The 17,368-nt window shown below is 54.6% G+C and overlaps 3 protein-coding genes across 3 annotated transcripts; all 3 read left to right on the top strand.

Moving 5' to 3' along the window:
- Positions 1-919: 919 nt before the first annotated feature.
- On the top strand, positions 920-5,850 carry CTHT_0042320 (uncharacterized protein; the record flags this gene model as incomplete). The annotated part of the gene is made up of 2 exons (XM_006694570.1): positions 920-1,551; positions 1,617-5,850. The coding sequence occupies 2 exons, from the start codon at positions 920-922 to the stop codon at positions 5,848-5,850; spliced, it is 4,866 nt and encodes a 1,621-aa protein (XP_006694633.1).
- Positions 5,851-9,450: 3,600 nt separating this feature from the next.
- On the top strand, positions 9,451-12,426 carry CTHT_0042310 (putative autophagy protein; the record flags this gene model as incomplete). The annotated part of the gene is made up of 3 exons (XM_006694569.1): positions 9,451-9,660; positions 9,710-9,808; positions 9,877-12,426. 3 exons carry the CDS (start codon positions 9,451-9,453, stop codon positions 12,424-12,426), a joined length of 2,859 nt encoding a protein of 952 aa, XP_006694632.1.
- Positions 12,427-14,290: 1,864 nt separating this feature from the next.
- On the top strand, positions 14,291-16,688 carry CTHT_0042300 (uncharacterized protein; the record flags this gene model as incomplete). The annotated part of the gene is made up of 6 exons (XM_006694568.1): positions 14,291-14,333; positions 14,417-14,577; positions 14,631-15,416; positions 15,472-15,544; positions 15,596-15,784; positions 15,850-16,688. 6 exons carry the CDS (start codon positions 14,291-14,293, stop codon positions 16,686-16,688), a joined length of 2,091 nt encoding a protein of 696 aa, XP_006694631.1.
- Between the last annotated feature and the right edge of the window lie 680 nt (positions 16,689-17,368).

Here is a 17,368-nt window from a genome sequence, read left to right as displayed (position 1 = left end):
TTGTTCTAGGTAAAACCCATCTTTTATCTCATTTTTATTCCTGAGTTTACTTCCTATCAACTGATCTTTGACTCAAGCTTCAGACAAAAGCCATCAACAAGCAGCTAACAACGCAATTTGGACATTTGATAGATATCTTCGGAATGGCATGGTGTCGCCTATGTGAATATTTAAACTCATACCCATGCACATGATTATGCCTTCTTCTCATTGTAGAGAGTGTTGGAGATGCTGTGTAATCTCGAAAACTCAACTGAAAGAGATTTTTTTTTTTTACTCTCGAATATCTTGTAAACATCGATCCAACGTCTGCTTCCGAACAGCGTTGTGCTAATCGTACAGTGCCACATCGGTGGAGTCACCTAGGGCATGCGTGCAACCAGCGTCCCGATTGGCTGGCTCTGATCGATCTGCCGGCCAGGGAGCCTGGAGGACGCGGGGCAGGTGGATGACCTTATCAAATGCCAGATAACGACCACGAATCGAGTACAGGACCCCTCAACAATCCACCACGACTGGTCCCGGTCACTTGGTCAGCTCCGTCTCGCAACGTCGACGCCCGGCGCACTCAATCCCGCCCGCTCAGCCACGCGCATCCTGATTGCTAGCTCCCTCGCTTTCCCGTCTTGACGTCACGAACAGCGCTGCTGCTTATCTGCACCCGATCCACGTAGAGCTCTTAAAGTCGCAATTTCGTCGTTCCCTGTCTGCTCCCCCGAAGCAGCCGTGTCCTTGATTCAGTCGCCACTGCGAGTAAATTTGCGGCCATTGGTGTGCACCACACTACGAGTCGAATCCCTTTCGCGCGCCCTCCTCGAGAGCTTCGATTCGCACCTTGAAACCGGGCCGTGTTCCGTCAAGTCCACAGCGAGGTGCACTCGAAGCATCCGAGAGATACTGCGAACCTACTCTCCGGCACATGACTCACCTGCTGTGGAAATACTACTGGGAGGACGATGTCGACAGGTTCCGTCGCCTGCTCTCACCCGCGGGCCATGGTTCCAGCTTAGGTTCGGGAGGTTCGGGGAGTTCAGGATACAGCACATCTCCTCGCAATGTGACCAAGTCGCGCAAGATCCCCGGAGCTGCAGGGGCAGGCTCGGGAAATGCGCGTCATGGTCAGGCCGTTCTTGGGCGTGCCGAGGTCAACAGTCGCGATCATGCCGGTCTCACCATCCTGTTGCGCGCCGCTTCTTCTACTGCTGCCAACGCCATCGAGTTCGTCAAGGCCCTGCTCGAACACCCAGCCATCGATATTTACGTACAGGATCCCGAGAGTGGCTGGAATGCACTTCACCGGGCGTTGTATGCGGGTAACATCTCAATTGCTCGGCTTCTCCTCGAGAAGGAACGCAATGACTTGGCCCAGGGTCACCATGGCGCTTTGAACAGGGTCGGTCAGCTCATCAAGACCAAGGACCACGAGGGTAACAGCCCCTTCGACCTATACAGTTCGACCATCGGGGAGCGGTGTCTCAGAGATACGGCGGAGCATGAGAAAGAGGACGGCTCTGAGAGCGACCCGGGCGACTCCACCTCGGATACTCCTGTGTGAGTTTAACTGTATTTTTGCCGTCCCTTTGGTGCAGACTCTGATATAATGTACAATGAACAAGGCACCCCAACAAGGTTCCGACCGCCCTAGGAGAAGATCTCTACGCATTCGGCAGCAACAAGAACCTATCGCTGGGTTTCGGTGACGAAGATGACCGCCAGTACCCAGAGCGTGTGGTCCTGAAGCGTCCCGAGCACCTCTTACGACGGTTCTACCGCGAGTACCTGCAATCGATCGGCGAAGAAGAGCCTGCCACATTGGACCTGGACAAGATTCCTACCTTGGTGCGAAATCGGCCTATCGAGATTCAAGACGTTGTGTTGTCGAAACTGCACAGTGCTGTGCTGACCACGGACCCGGTGTCCAACCTCTATGTTTGTGGCATCGGCCGTGGTGGGCGCTTGGGCCTTGGAGACGAGAACACGCGCTTCACTTACACCCCCATTCAGGGGCCGCTGGCCGACAAGAGGATCGTCCAGGTTGCCCTAGGTCAAAATCACACTATGGCCATTGATGACACAGGGGCGCTCTGGACTTGGGGCAGCAATGCTCAGCATCAACTGGGGTATACTCTCCCCGAGCCGGCGAAGAAGGACGAAGACCCCATAAGCACGGTCCCTCGCCAGGTATTTGGGCCCTTGAAAAAGGAGGTCATCATTGGGATTGCCGCTTCTTCGATTCACTCCGTCGCTCACACTGGCTCCTCGCTGTATTGCTGGGGTAAGAATGTGGGCCAATTGGCCTTGATGGACGCTGATTCTAGGTCTCTCGAGTACCAACAAACGCCAAGGAAGGTCGCCACGTCCCTATTCTCATCCCCCATCGTTATGGTCACAGCTATCGACAAGGCGACGACAGTCCTGCTTCAAAACCACACCGTTTGTGTCTTCACTGCATATGGCTACCACATCGTGAAGTTCCCGTTTACGAGCCTAGACATGGTCGGCAATATCAAGTTATCGACGCGGTACCAACCTGGATGGAATCAGATTTCCTACATTACGTCGGGAGGAGAGACCATCGCGGCTCTCTCAAGGCGTGGCGACCTGTTCACGATGAATCTCGATCATAAAGTTGACACCAATAACACCGCTTCATCCACAACGAACCCATCCAAGATTAAGAATGCTGTCACGCCGCCGCAGTGCATCTGGCACGCAAGGCATGACGGTGTTCGCTCCGTTGGTGTGGGCGAGCATGGCTCTGTCATCATCAGTACCGAGTCTGGTGCGGTCTGGCGGCGGATCAAACGCAATAAGGCCAAGGACACAACCACGTGTGCGTCGGACTACAAGCAAAAAGATTTCAAGTTCCAACGTGTGCCGTGCATCAGCAAGGTCTCAGCCGTTAGGGCCTCAGCATTCGGCACCTTTGCTGCCATCCGCAAGGACTCGGACATTATGAAGGAACAACTGAACGTTGGCAAGCAGACGCTATGGGAGGATGTGGCATCATTCAATTGTCTCAACGGCTTCCAAGCATCCGAGTTGAAGGATCCAGCAGATGAGATCCGGAAGTTTTGGGAGAACCCCAGCATCGAGGAGCGCATCGGGTCTGTGGCGTATGAAGTGCTCAAATCTTCCACGCTGGAGAGGGACTTGGCAAAGTACATCAACTCATGGACCTACCGGAATAAACCGTTGGATGTAGCGGTCTGCACGTCTTCGTCGCCTGACATCAAGATCCCTGTCCACGGTTGGCTGCTGTCTGCTCGTAGCCCTGTTCTGCGAAGTGCGCTTTTCCAGTTCCGCAAGGCGGGGTCATACACCCACGAGGCATTCAGCATCACCAATGTCAATGGCCAAGCCATCGTCTGCTTCCAGGGCTTGGACTTGATCTCGCTGCTGAACCTCATCCTCTTTGCCTACGAGGACAAGGTCATCCCGGCATGGAACTTTACGGGTCTTGTTCGGTCGCTGGCCTACCGCTACCGCCAGATTCGCCAGGAGGTTATGAGACTTGCCACGCGCCTCGGCATGAACGCTCTTGAGGCGGCTGCCAGATCACAGGTGGATGCCAAGAAGACTATGGACCAAGACTTCCGGCTGGCCATAAAGGATGATCGCTACTTCGCTGATGGCGATGCTCTTATTGAGTTAGACGGTGCCGAGGTCCCGGTACACAGCTCGTTTGTCTGCGCCCGGTGTCCCTGGTTCGAGGGTCTCTTCCATGGTCGGTCTGGCGGCATGTGGTTGGACAGTCGCCGGCAGTCGGACACAGAGAAGATTCGGATCGACCTGAAGCATGCGGAGCCAAAGGCTTTCCAGTATGTGGTGCGTTATCTTTACAGCGACTGTGGCTCCGAGCTATTTGACGATGCCGTGTGCGACTCGTTTGACGACTTCCTGGATCTTGTGATGGAGGTCATGTCGATTGCCAACTATCTTATGTTGGATCGGCTGTCGCAGATTTGTCAGAAAGTCATGGGCCGGTTCGTGACCGTCCGGAATATTGCGCATCTCTTGAACGCCATTAGCCCTTGCTCAGTCACGGAGTTTAAGGATGTCGGGCTGGAGTATATCTGCCTGCAGCTTGAGACGATGTTGGAGAATCACCTGCTCGACGAGCTGGATGAAGATCTTTTGCTTGAGCTGGATGAGGTTGTCAGGGATAACCAACTTGCCCAGTCACCGTTTGCCAGAAGCGGCAGGGCCGAGGAGCTGCTCCACGAGACCTACCCCTGGTTGGCTGAGGAGATTCTGGAAGAACGGCAGATCCGGATCAAGGAGATGGCATACAAGGCACATAGGGAAGAGGAGAGGCGACAGTCGATTGCCAAAGGCAGATGTGGCAGCTTTGAGGAAGCCAGTCCCGTTACGCCAACTCCGGATAGAGTCAGGAAGCCGTCGCGGATTGACCTTACTGAGCCGTCAAGTCCTAGTCTCCGGGCTAAGTCATCCCAAGGTGATCTGATGTTCAAGATGGACGAGGATACCTCGCCATTGTCCAGTCCCGTGCTGAGACCTCGGAAATCCGTTGAAGCATCACCGGCCTTGGATCAAGCTCCTACCTCTCTCGGCAGTTCATGGAAGGTGACAGGCAAGAAGATCCGTCTCAGCCTCGCCCCCTCACCGCCAGCCAGCCCAACGGTTGCCAAATCCATACCCAACTCTGCCGGCCCCGATTTGGCTCCCTCGACTCCAGCTAAGACTGGCAAGCCTTGGGGAGAGACCGTGACCCCAGTGTCCAAACTAGATCTCCGCGAAATTCTCCAGTCTCAGGCGGCTACCACCAAGCAGTCAGCCCTCTCGGCCGGGCTGACGGCTCAGAAGACACAGGAAGTTACGCCTAAGCACACTCCAACAAAGCTGTCCCAGAAGGAAAAGAAGCGACAGCAGCAGGCCGCTTTGGCAGCTCTACAGGCAGCTAAATCTAGCCCCCAGCAGCCGCAGAACCCATGGTCTAACGACTCCTTAAAGCCGTCACCCTGGAAGCAGATTTCGTATGGCAAACCTGCGCAGCCTGCGAAACCTGCTACCGCTCCAGCGGCTGAACCCGTGTCAGGTTCTCCTACAGTCCCTAAAATTGTTGCCCCTGACGCAGGCCCAGCTGCGAAGCCGACGACTCCTCTCCCACGCCGTACCGCCTCCCCCGATACACGCTTCGCAGGCCAGCCTCGTAGCAGCCCTGCCGCCACAACAAGACCAGGAACCTCGTCTACAACCCCCTCGCGACCTTCCCAATCATCTGTATCCTCAACAACCCCTATAGTTCCTCACTCAAGAGTCTACATCCCCCGCCCGTCCCAATCACGCGAGCCCGTGCTGGGCCTCAGCCTAGAGGACATCATCTCTGAGCAGTCCCGCGACAAACAGATCGTTCGCGAGGCGGTAGCCAAACGGTCTCTACAAGAGATCCAGCAGGAGCAGGCCTTCCAGGAGTGGTGGGATGCTGAGAGTAGGCGGGTGCAGGCTGAAGAGGAGAGGAGACGACTTGAGAGGGAACGCAGAGAAAAAGAGAGGGAGGAGCAGGAACGGAGACGGGAAAGAGAGGGGAAGAGGTGGGGACGGGGGAGGGGCCGTGGCGGTGGGGGTAATAATAACGAGGGGCATGGAGAGAGGGATGGGAATGGGAATAGGAATAGGAATGGGAATGGGAATGGGAATGAGAATGGGAATGAGAATGGGAATGGAAAGGGGACGCAGCAGAGGGTGAAGAAGTTGAGTTTGAGGGGAGGAAGGGAGAAGAGTAAAGGGCGTGGTGGCGGTTCTGGGGGGGCGCGTGGGGCTGCCGCTGCTTCGGGGAGGGAAATGGAGACGGTGCAGGTTGCTGCTGGCGCTGGAGGGGGGAATTGAGATTGAGAGGGTTATGATTTTTCAATTGTAGATATTTGAAGTACTGGCGTCTTTATATGACATTGTCATCCACGCCAGGACACATCGTCTATTTTGCATGATAGCATGCTCAGTCTTGGGACTTCAACGCCGAGGGGGATTATCGAAGATTACCCTTCTCATTGCTAGGACATGTTACAAGGTTCAATCTCTCAATAATCAATAATCAATCTTTTGACAACCTTCCTCAAACCTCGACATGTCATCCTTTGTAAGAACCTTTCTCCTGTCCCGAACTCAAGCCAGACCCGGGTCACACACCCATCCATCCCTCTCTATCATGATTCGTGCCCAGTTCGCTGACACCCTTTTTCGAGCCTCGTCGCTTTTTGCCTTTTTGCCCCCAGGGTAGATTACTTGCAGACGCCAACCGCATCGCACATGCCGGATCCCGCGGTCTGATTTGTGGCCTTAATAGATACGTATGTGCCGACATCCGCAAAGATCGCCACCACTTGATGGGAAAACGAGCCATGGAGCGATGTGGCATTTTCTGGGAGGGCCATGTGGTAGAGGGGCGGGATGTTGCTGGGAACGATGGCTATCTTGAGTAATTCCGTGAATAAAAGTCGAAAAGACTTGGAGACTGAGAATTGTGGTTTTAATTGACATCTAGACAGCCTCGATTTTCTACTAAAACATCGAGATCGACACCTGGACGAAGCTTTGCATGGCTGATGCGCCTTACATTTTATCTTGTCTCCGTGCTTGTTCCCTCCTGCGATCTTTCCCTTAAATACCTGCTCTCATACTTACCTCATCGCTGCCTGGAGTTTGTATGCCTACTTCGCCAACAGCAAATCATGGCTTAGTTCGCTGAATTGCAGTTGTTTTGAAACCAATTGGCCCCCTACCGCCCCTGATTGGGCCGCCCATTGTTAGCATCTCATTCGTTTCGGCATCATCTCACACGCTAACCGTCGGCGTTCTGCATGTCCTGGTCTGCATGTCCTGGTTTCGTGGTCACATTCCAGACCTGCCTATGTTCGCGGGTGGTGCCTAGTGTAAGGCCGCACAGCAGCAATGTTGGACACATAGCTTATACAGTGACTGCTGAGGGATCGCATAGCTTGTGTAGTGCGGGAGTTTGTGTGTTTGCGTGTTCCGTACTTTTTGTCTGCGAGTGGATGAATCGGGTACAGCCACTTGGGACGGAAACAATCCTTGCTGTGGGTGACCGTCTTCTGTGAACCCGTTGTTCAAACGTTGTGCATCTCAAGCTCGAGTCCATCAACAACGTAAGCTTCAGATATGGATTGCCTGGTTACCTGATCCCAGGCAGCGGTGATAAAACCAGCGTCATGGTCTACCTGGCAGGCACCCGAATGACAGAGCGCAATCCGAGCGACTGGCGATCGCCGAGAAGAGTGAATGACTGACAGCGCTGAACGGGTAATGGACTGGTTGCGTTGCGTTGCATTGGCCGCTGATTGTCCCGACCACGCAGCTCCGTGCGGTTACTGGTTACTAGGCTGTCGTCGTGTTCTGAGTTATTGACTCTGTTCCGTTTCCAGTTCCCGAACATTTTGGAACGTCCAGATGTCCAAATGCACTTTGCTCGTTGAGACTGAAATGGCAGGCCAGGCTGGCACAGAACAGCAACGTCTGAAGTTGGCAATACTGCTCCAGCAACTTGAGACATCGCGTCCTCCTGACACGTGCATGTGTTATCAGGAAGCAGAACCAAGATTCCCGGACCTGCCAGTGTCCTGACTGAGGTCCCTGATTCCCTGCCATTCCTTGCCAATGTTCACAACGGCAGCCATCCACAGTGTGGGTGTTATCAATCCCCCTTGTCTCCATTGTCTCGCCTATCTCGCTGGCGCTGGTCCTGCCCGTGTGAATCAATGCATCATCGTTACCCTCGTTGCCCCGTTTGCCCCTGGAAAGTCGGAAGTCAGCCAGCCATGCTCTAGCCGCGTCCCGGCTCCGATGCCCATGACGGAAGATCGCCGAAAGATCGCGAATGGGCGGAAGGCAGCCAGGGTGGATGGCTGGTTGATGCGCATGTTTTCTTCCAGCTTCCCTTCTCTGTTCTCAATGCTCTAATTACCGAGCAGAAAACGGAAACAGTTATGGATAAACCGATATGGACTCACCTGCTGCCACTTACAGTAGCGTAGTCTATGCACAGCACGCACAGCACGGCACACCTGACCATGACCTCACCTCAAGCTTTCTAGTCTTGACCAAGGTGAAGAGGGTCAGCGCCAGCGGGTGTGTGGGCATGGGCATGGGGCGTGGGAGTGAACGAGTCTGCGGCGTGTTCCTGACGCACTACCCACAGTGGTTGGACCAACGCTCGTTCCCTGCCCTGTCCACGGGGTCTGCTTACGTAACCTACACAGTGTGTTATACTGTACGTTTAGTCGATTTCCTTATCTCGATCCACGCACCCGTCTTTGACAACGAAGCAGCCGTCGTCTTCCGACATCGCTGGCGCACCGCACCGTCTGTTTTCAACCCTCTATCGTCATCCTAGGTCCCGTGGACGTGTATAAATTCTGCAGATCGACAATACAACGAATCGGGGTTCGATCTGAAATCAACATCATCTTGCCTATCAAGACTTTTGACGGTACTGTCTGCCACGACTTCCAAAGTGCGTTTCTCGCACGGAGCCGCAGCTCACTCAACCGGAGGCGCACCCGCAACCTGTGCAAGCAAGCCATCTGCAGGCGTACACTGAGAACATCCTCGCAAACTCCACCGGTGAAGCCCTGACGCTGTGGAAATCATCTCCAGGAGTGGATAGTTTGGAGCCGCCAAGGCTCCATCCGGTGGTATCAACCAGCCCACGGCGATTGGCTGCGAGCTTCAATGTGCTCTTGAGACACTGGGCCAGCTTCCCCAGAACCCGTGGATTGTGGAGCTCCACTGCCCTAAGCCTCTGACCCTCTCCACTGCTAGGCCAGTGGGGTGTGTCAACCGTTGCCAGCGCCAGCTCCAGCAGCGTCCGTGGCTCACACAGGACCGGCTCCATCTCCGTCACTGCATGGCTTGTTGCCCGTTCCATGCTCGGTCGTCGGCTCAAGGTTGCCTTGAAGCGTCACCGCCAACCAGATTCGGCGATCCGACATCTCTCAAGAACCGTCCGCCTTCCCTTCTGAAGTCTTGTCACATTTCACCATCTTGTTTTCTTTTTTTGCTTGCCGTCCGTCCGTCCTTCCTCCCTCTCGTCCGTCGTCCCTCTTAGGGCTTTTTACATCGTCATCTACCTCGTGGTGCTGATGCACACGACTGACCCTTCGTCTTTTCAGTCTTATCCCCGTCTTTCTCATCTTTCTGCCTAGGGACGACGACATGGACACTGCAGCCCATCTGCTCTCGAACACGTCATTCTAGACTCTCGACCGCCCCCCCCCCTTCGCACCGCGGACGACGATTTCAGTCTTCTTTGTCCGCTCCCTTCCCAGCTCCAGTGCGGCCTGCCGGTCTTTCGAGAGGCTGGATTTGGCATGAATTAGTCGAGAAATCGCCGTTAATATCAATCCTCCCGCCCGTACCCATGTCATCATAGTGCTGTCTCCGCGTCTCCCTGTATCCTTCCTAGCTGCAGATATGCATCAACAACCCCGTCACCCCCCGCGGGTGGCCTCTCCCGCTTCCTCTCCTCAAACAAACCCTGCACGGACAAACAACCCCAGGGATCGGCCCCGCAGCAGCCTAGACATCACCACTCGTCGCGATGGTCTCGATACGAACGGCTCTGAAACGCCCGCGCCCGGTCCGAGCCGGGAGTCTATCAAGAAGTTGGACCAGATCATCCAGGTGCGCACTCCGGTTCCCTCTTCAAGCATGATGGGCTGACGGCTGGCAGAACTTCTACTACAAGGCGGCCGTCTTGATCCTTCAGTCGCGGCTTAACCTGACCCCGGCTGTCGCGAGGAACAGCGACGGGAGGAAGTTGAATAAATGGGTAAGCATGATTCACATTTTACACCTCTTGACAGCGATCGCGAACAAATTTCTAATGGCATGGGCCAGTTCTCGATCGACACGGACGATATCGAGGAGTTCAAGGAGGAGCTGCGAGTGTACAGGACGTGCAGCGCCTTTGACAACCCCCCTCCTCCCATGATCGTCGAGACCTATATCGATGCCTCCAGCATCTCGAGCAGCCAGAGCCTCGTGCTTATTGATGAAAACGGCAAGCGATGGGATGTCCTGGAAGCTCTGAACTCGTCAGAGACGCCCGATGATAGTCCCAGGAGACGTCGGGGTCAGAGACGCAGTGCCGAGGTGGTCTTGGAGCGCTGGCGCGTCGAACTTAGGTGCTTGCCCAACATCGACCGAGATGAGTTTGGGCCTAGCTTGCCTGCTATCTACAAACGGGCTATTGTTTACTTCCGGGCTCTCTTCATGATGACCCGGATGATGCCGTGCTGGAAATATTCACAGCAAGCCTTGGCGAAGGGCATCCATCCCGCGCTCGAGGTGAAGTGTCGTATCCTGACCACAGAGCCCGAGTACACGAGCTATGACCCCCTACGGATCCCCCTCCACGATGGGGGAGAACCCGTCACCGAATACTTCTTCCCCGATCTAGAGGTGCCAATTGGTCGGTTTTACTCATCTGTCACGTATCGCAACGACGTCAACTTTCGGGTAGACGACGCAGAGTCTCTGCTCAGCTCACGCTTCATGGGCGCCGATGATGCATTGTTCAAGCCGTCAATTGCCTCAAGGCGCGATCATGCAGTCGCACTGGATTCGTTCGCTGAGCCGGGTTCTCTCCCTTCTCGAAACCAGGGACGCGGCGTCCCAGAGCCGCAGCAGACATACGGTAGTTTGTCGACATTCCACGGTCCCGGAGCATACGGTGCCAGCCCCATCACAGCCCTCCGATCTGTGCGTCCTCCGGGGTCGGATACCAGCTCTCCAACGGCATCCACGTCAACGAGCATGGAGCAGCCGGAGCCGCCTCATTCACTACCTATTCGTGGTGCCACGGCTCGTCCGTCGCTGAGAACGTATGAACCGAGCAGGCGCCCGTCAGTGTCGTTCCAGCCGTTCAAAGCTGGATCGCTTTCAGGGTCTCCCAGAATCTCCGAGGGCGAAGTGCCGCCCTCTCCTCAGTCTTATACACGTCCTGGGCTCAGCGGACCCTCGCGAACAGGGGCTCGGTCGTCACTGACAGCCGGCTCGGCGGCATCATTGCGCGGTCCTCCTGTCGCACCGCCACAAGATGTGCCGTCAGTTACAGGATCTCCGAGACCCCCAAGTCGGTACAGCAGCAGCTTTGGGCATCGACGGGGGCGACCCAGCTTTGGGGGACAGAGCCTCAAAGGTGACGATGACCAAGCTAGCAGCGGGAAACAGAGTCTCTCCTCATCGGCTCAACCAGGTTCGGGGTTCTTGGCAGAACTTGGAGGCGTTGGCAGTTCAGGGTCCTTTGCAGCGGACGATGACAATATCTCTGAGTTCTTGAAGGCTCTTGAGAGCCGCAAGACTCTTAAAAGCTTCGAACCGTCCAGAGCTGGCGAGGCGACTGCCTCAAAGAGGACAGCTGCCCAGCTTTCAAAGTTCATCCTCTTGCGCGATTCGCATGCCGCCCTGACCGACTCGATGGCATCAAGCATGTATTTACAACGTCCGTCGACAACCTCCTCTAGCCGGCAGATCACTCCTGTGCCTGCCATGAATCCTTCTACTTTGTCCGTCTCGTCCTCCCCTGGCAAACCCGTCTCCCCGCATACGCCCCACATGCCAGCCATCCCGTCCCGCCTGAGCGAAAACTCTATTATCGATTACGAAGCCGAAGCCCGGCAGACGACCCGCCATCGCGGCACGCCTAACATTGCGACCACCGAAGAAGAGGAGCCGCCGTCAGAAGAAACCTCCAACAGCGAGACCCCGTTCGCCACACAACGCGACGACCGTTCTGTCGCTTCACCTGCTGGAACCGGCACCGCTACAACTGCTGCCATTGATATCCCCATGTCGCCGCGCCTGCTGCAAGTCAGTGCTGCCGGTAATCGACGGGCCAGTTCGGTGGCTCATCAGCAGCATCGCTCGCTGCTGGCTGATTTGGATGATTTTTCTGGGGCGAGACATCAACGGAGTGCTAGTGTGGAGGATGCGTCGCTGGGGAGGCGTGAGGTTCCGAGTTTGAGTGCCTTGCTGGCTTTTCAGCGAGGAGGAGAGAGGATCGGAGCTGATTCCCGGCCTGCTGGCGAGGCTGGAGAAGACGCTCAGCAACAGGCGGGTAATAGCCAGGTTCGCTCGGAAGGCGCAGAGGGATCGGAGAGCAGAGATATCAAGAGCAAGCAGCGCTCTGGCGTGTCAGGGCGGTTTGCCGGAGGGAGCAGTGTCGAGGGGGATGAGGAGCCGCTTTTGTTTGCCATGAGCGAGTTAGAGAGGGAGTCGAGACGCAGTTTGGAAGAGGGACGGCAGCCATCGCCGTCGAACGAAGGACAAGCTGGTAGTGGCCGTGATTTGCTTACTACTGGTGGTGCTGCTCCTCGGAGTGGAACACCAGCTGGTGGACGAGAGAAGCCGTATGAGCCGAGGGGGATTTTGAGGAAGGGCTGGTAAGCGACATTTTCTTTTCTACCTAGATTACTTTTGTGTGCATGCGTGGTGTGTGTCCCTTAGTTCGGGGATTGGATTACCTACCGACTACCCCGGACGTTCTGAGCTAGGTTCTGGTTATGGGGCGGGTATGCTCCTCCTCCTCCTCCTCCTCCTCCTCCTAGTCCTACTACTAGTCCCCAAGTATCTCTCCCTACACTTACTACATATCCTACTATCCACGAGAGCAAGGAGGCTTTCCCCACGTGTCACCGTCATACGAAGCACAAACAGCATCAAGGGCATAAGATGAAGCCTGAGAGGCAAGAATATGCTCAACACTACAATTATCACATCTACTACTTCTATTATGGGCCTTCGGTCGCAGCGGGCTTGGTGGCGTTCTTGTTGGCATTGGTATGGTGGTGGCTTTTTTGACAGGAAAGACTGGAAAGAGGTTATACTATAATGCTCAGCTGTGTTGCTGTTGCTCCTTTTTTCCCTCCGTACCTAACTATCTCACTTCATCCATGCTCTTTTTTTCTCTTTCTCATTCTGTGTTTTTTCCTTTAGCTTTTGGCAGTTGGGTTTGACTGGGTCTAGGCTACGTTAAGAGAGACACAAGGGACACTCCACTTCAAGTTTTGTTCTGGTTTGGCCGGTATTGTGGGTTACTACCTAAGTATCGGGAAACGGGTTTGATTCATTTCATGGTGCGGGGTCTGCAGGTTGGTTGGTCGTTGAACTGGCTGGCTGGTTTAGGTTATGCATAGGTTAGAAACGCACTCCTATCCTGTCTACCTTGACTGCCTACTTGCCTATGCTATTACAACAGCAATATATATATATATACATGAATATATATACCAGTCAACTCAAGGCCTTATTATTGGCAATGGATGGGGTTTGGATTGAGTTTGACTTTTGGGTCTGGATTCCATACCACATTGGCATTTGGGTAGTTTAGGTTTAGGGGCAAGGGTTGAGTTAGTTGGTTCTTATTCACAATATTGTTCATCAGTTTGTATTTCAACATCGTCGATAAGTTACAGTATCAATATTGTAGCACTATGTTGCATGTTATAAGGTAAATGGAACTGGTGAATTTGATTGAAACTTCTATCACTGCTTAGGTGAACTTTGTTCTCGTGAAATCCGAACTGCAACTTGTGACTCATAGATAGTCCGGATACTTATCATGATACTCAAAAGTGGTCCATTCAGTTTGCCCTTTTGTCCCTCTTACTCAAATGCAAAGCTGATAACGTGCCTCATATTTAAGCAAGGTTAAGTCTCACTTGTCTCGAAAATGACAAGTTCTTATCCAAACAGGAACAAGAATCAGCAGCTGACGTTAATGCCAAGAAAGCAGATGAACAGGGGCCTGTGCAGGAACTATGACAAGGATGTCAGGTGGGGCGATTGCACTTGAAGTCTCCGCTGCTTGGCTGCGCCTCATCATCCATGGAAGGCAGCCAACCACGCTGTGCCCGCGGTGTTCCGCCTTTGCATTCTCATGAGGCGTTGCGCAACACCAAGCAAGCGATTCCATCTTCTGGTCTTGCTGTCGCCTTCATCGACTCTAGATTTCAGTTTTGAAAGAGTTGATCGGTTTGCAAATACCTACACCAGCGTGCGCTTGGTGCATCCCGCTGTCAGACAACGACAGCGACTGTGCGGGGCAGGCAGGCAAGGTGAGCTTCAGCCCGCCCACTACTACGTACGCCATACCCTATATCTCCATATCGGGGCCGAGGCAGCCTTGTTGTCCTCGACCTGGACATATTACGTTTCTTCGTGATACCTCCAACTCCCTAACACATCGCGACGCCTTTGTGTTTTCTGTGCTGCTACCCCAAGTACACATCCGACACCATCGATCATCACCATGTTCCGAGCGGCTGCGGCCGGCCCCTACGATGAGGCTATCAGTATGTCCGCCCAAGCTTGCGCCAATGGCGCTCACTAGCTCTCCACAACCTGCCACTGACGAAGTGACTTTGCAATCTGATAGACAAAGCCACCGATGAGAACCTCACATCGGAGGATTGGGGCGCCATCATTGACATCTGTGACCGGGTATCCGCCGACCCTAACGGGCCGAAGGAGTCTGTCCAGAGCCTGATCAAGCGCTTGGCCCATCGCAACGCCAATGTCCAGCTGTACACCCTTGAGGTAAAGGACATGGCTGGTTTTCGCTACTATCAATCCCTTTACTAACTTCCCAGGTCGCCAATGCCCTTTCTTTAAACTGCGGCAAGAACCTGCACCGCGAGCTGTCTAGCCGCGCTTTCACCGACGCCCTGCTCAAACTAGCCAACGACCGCAACACCCACAACCAGGTCAAGGTCAAGATCCTGGAGCGCATGAAGGAATGGTCCGACATGTTTAAGTCCGATCCGGATCTGGGTATTATGCAGGATGCCTACTACCGCCTGAAGCAGAGCAACCCCAACCTCGAGCCACCCGCCGCCCCGCAGAAGAACCAGCTTACCGAAGCCGACCGCTTGAAAGAAGAGGAGGAACTGCAGTTGGCACTGAAACTAAGCCTTCAAGAGGAGGAGCGCAAGAAGCAGAAGCAGCAGCAACCGCAAGCGTCAAGCTCATCGGCAGCAGCTGGGTCTTCTTCCTCTGCGGCGCAGCAGCAACGACAGCAGCAGTCAACGTCCGGCCAGCCGGTTCCCTCGGGCACTACAGCAGCAACAGTCTCGCGTGTTCGGGCTCTCTACGACTTTGTTCCCTCTGAGCCGGGTGAGCTGGAGTTCAAGAAAGGCGATGTCATCTGCGTGCTGGAGGCCGTCTACAAGGACTGGTGGCGTGGCTCGCTGCGCGGAAAGACCGGTATCTTCCCGCTGAACTACGTTGAGAAGCTGGCGGATCCGACGCCCGAGGAGCTGGCGCGCGAGGCGCAGATGGAGGCTGAGGTGTTTGCCGAAATCAAGAACGTCGAGAAGTTACTGGCGCTTCTTAGCTCGGGGAACACGCTGAGGGAAGAGGATAATGAAGAGATTTCGGTAAGTTTGCGTCATTCTTTGATTGGAAGCGGGAGGGGTTGTTGACGTAAAGCAGAGGCTCTATCATCAAACGCTGGCGATCCGTCCGAAGCTCATCAAGCTCATCGAAAAGTACACACAAAAGAAGGGTAGGTCGCCATAGCTGGGTTGGTTTGGGAACCTTTGCTAACGCCCTGCAGAGGACTTTACCCAGCTTAACGAAAAGTTCATCAAGGCCAGGAGAGACTACGAGGCTCTGCTGGAGCAGTCCATGTCCCACTCGTACCAGCAATATCCAGCGCGGCCTCAAGGGTATCCTCCTGCTGGGCCTGGTTACAGCGTGCCTACCCAAGAGCCCCAGCGTTATTACACACCTGCTCCTACTCAAGGTACGCCCTGACTGAGCTCTGTTAGAACCGCTGAAGCCGTCAAGCAGATGCCTAACAAAGAACAGAACCACAGTACCCCCCATCCTCTCCTCCTCCCAACTTCCAGCGTACCCCTGGCGCAGCTCCTGCCCCCTTCTACGTAGCTGGCGCCGAAGTTCCCTCTCAACCAACTCAACCTCCAGTTCAACACCTACCCCCTCAACCCACGCCCCAGCCGTACCCTCCTCAGCAATATCCTCAGCATCCTCAAGAGCGATTGCCCTCAGGTAGCGCTCCATCAGCACCTATTCCGACCTCAACTACATCGCCCCCCCCGGCTCCGCACGCCCCTTACCAGTCTCCTCGTCCTCAAAACACCTCCTATCCCCCGGGTCCCCAGGAACTCTCGACCTCAGTCTATGACTCCCCACAGCCGACACACCGCCCAACCTTCCCTCCCGCAACTTACTCCTCCCCTCCCCTGGATAGCGAAGACCCCAACAAAGTCGCCGCATCCAACATCCCCCCTGCCCCCGCAATCCCTGCCCCACAGCCTCCAGTACCAGGTAGCCCCTCGCAGCAGCGGCATCACTCGGGCTCAGGCCCCTCGGTCGCGCCGTTCGGCTCGGCGTATGCCTCGTTCCATAGTTCCGCTCCCCAGCAGCAATACGGACAGGGTCAGCAGCAGGGTCAGCAGAGCTCCCAAGCCGGAGGAGCGCCGTCGGCACCGGGCGCGCCAGTCGATGCTAGGGCGACCTTGCCTAGCCGGGCACAGCCGCAGCAGTATAAGCCTTATGTGCCCCCTGGGTCGGCGGGCAGCGGTCCCAGCGCGGGGCAGAGCACGGCGACTCCGGGTGGTCCAGATGGGATGGGCGCTGGGGCTGGGACAGGGACGGAGAGTTATTACCGGGCTGGGACGTATTAGGGGTTGATCAGATATGAGTTTGGGGAAGAGAGAGGTAGTTTAATCGAGTAGGGATTCAATTTAAGGTAAATGGTGATAGTAGTAGGGAATGAAGTGAGGTTTGAGCTGATTAGGTGGTTCTGCTCTGCTTAGGGGGGTCTTGTTTGTTGTTAAGTGATTGGTATGTTGCACTTGTAGTAGATAGATTTGGGTGGTGCTAGGAGTTTGAATATATTTCGTACATTTACAGTTCCGAAACCTTGTTCCCGTAGACATTGATAATGCTACTGCACAAGGCACAACTTTACACCAAACACACCAGGCCAAGACAATGTCACATAACATGAAGTCAGATTGGACACAAAACTATCAATTACCAAGACAAACACAAAAACAATCCCTAAGACCGAAACTACCTAGATGACCTATCTCTCCGCCCGACAGACACAACACCCTAACCGATCAGTCAACGATTCATCTGCCTCTGCCACCCAAGAGAGCTCGAAGAGCAAAGCCAACAACAACTAGCAACAACCAACATCTGAATAATAGATGCAAATAAAACAGATCCATGGAAAAGCCCTTTGAACTTCCTCTTCTCTATATGCTCTCCGACGTCAGGCGTTTCCTTCTTTCCTTTTCATGACACTTGCACGGAATCTCATCATTCCCTTTATTTTCCAAGGCAAATATAGCATGCT

Source organism: Thermochaetoides thermophila (genome assembly GCF_000221225.1).
Source record: "Thermochaetoides thermophila DSM 1495 unplaced genomic scaffold scf7180000011818, whole genome shotgun sequence".
Lineage (NCBI taxonomy): Eukaryota > Fungi > Ascomycota > Sordariomycetes > Sordariales > Chaetomiaceae > Thermochaetoides > Thermochaetoides thermophila.
The sequence above is the reverse complement of the archived record's forward strand: the minus strand, read 5'-3'. Positions and strand labels throughout refer to the sequence as shown.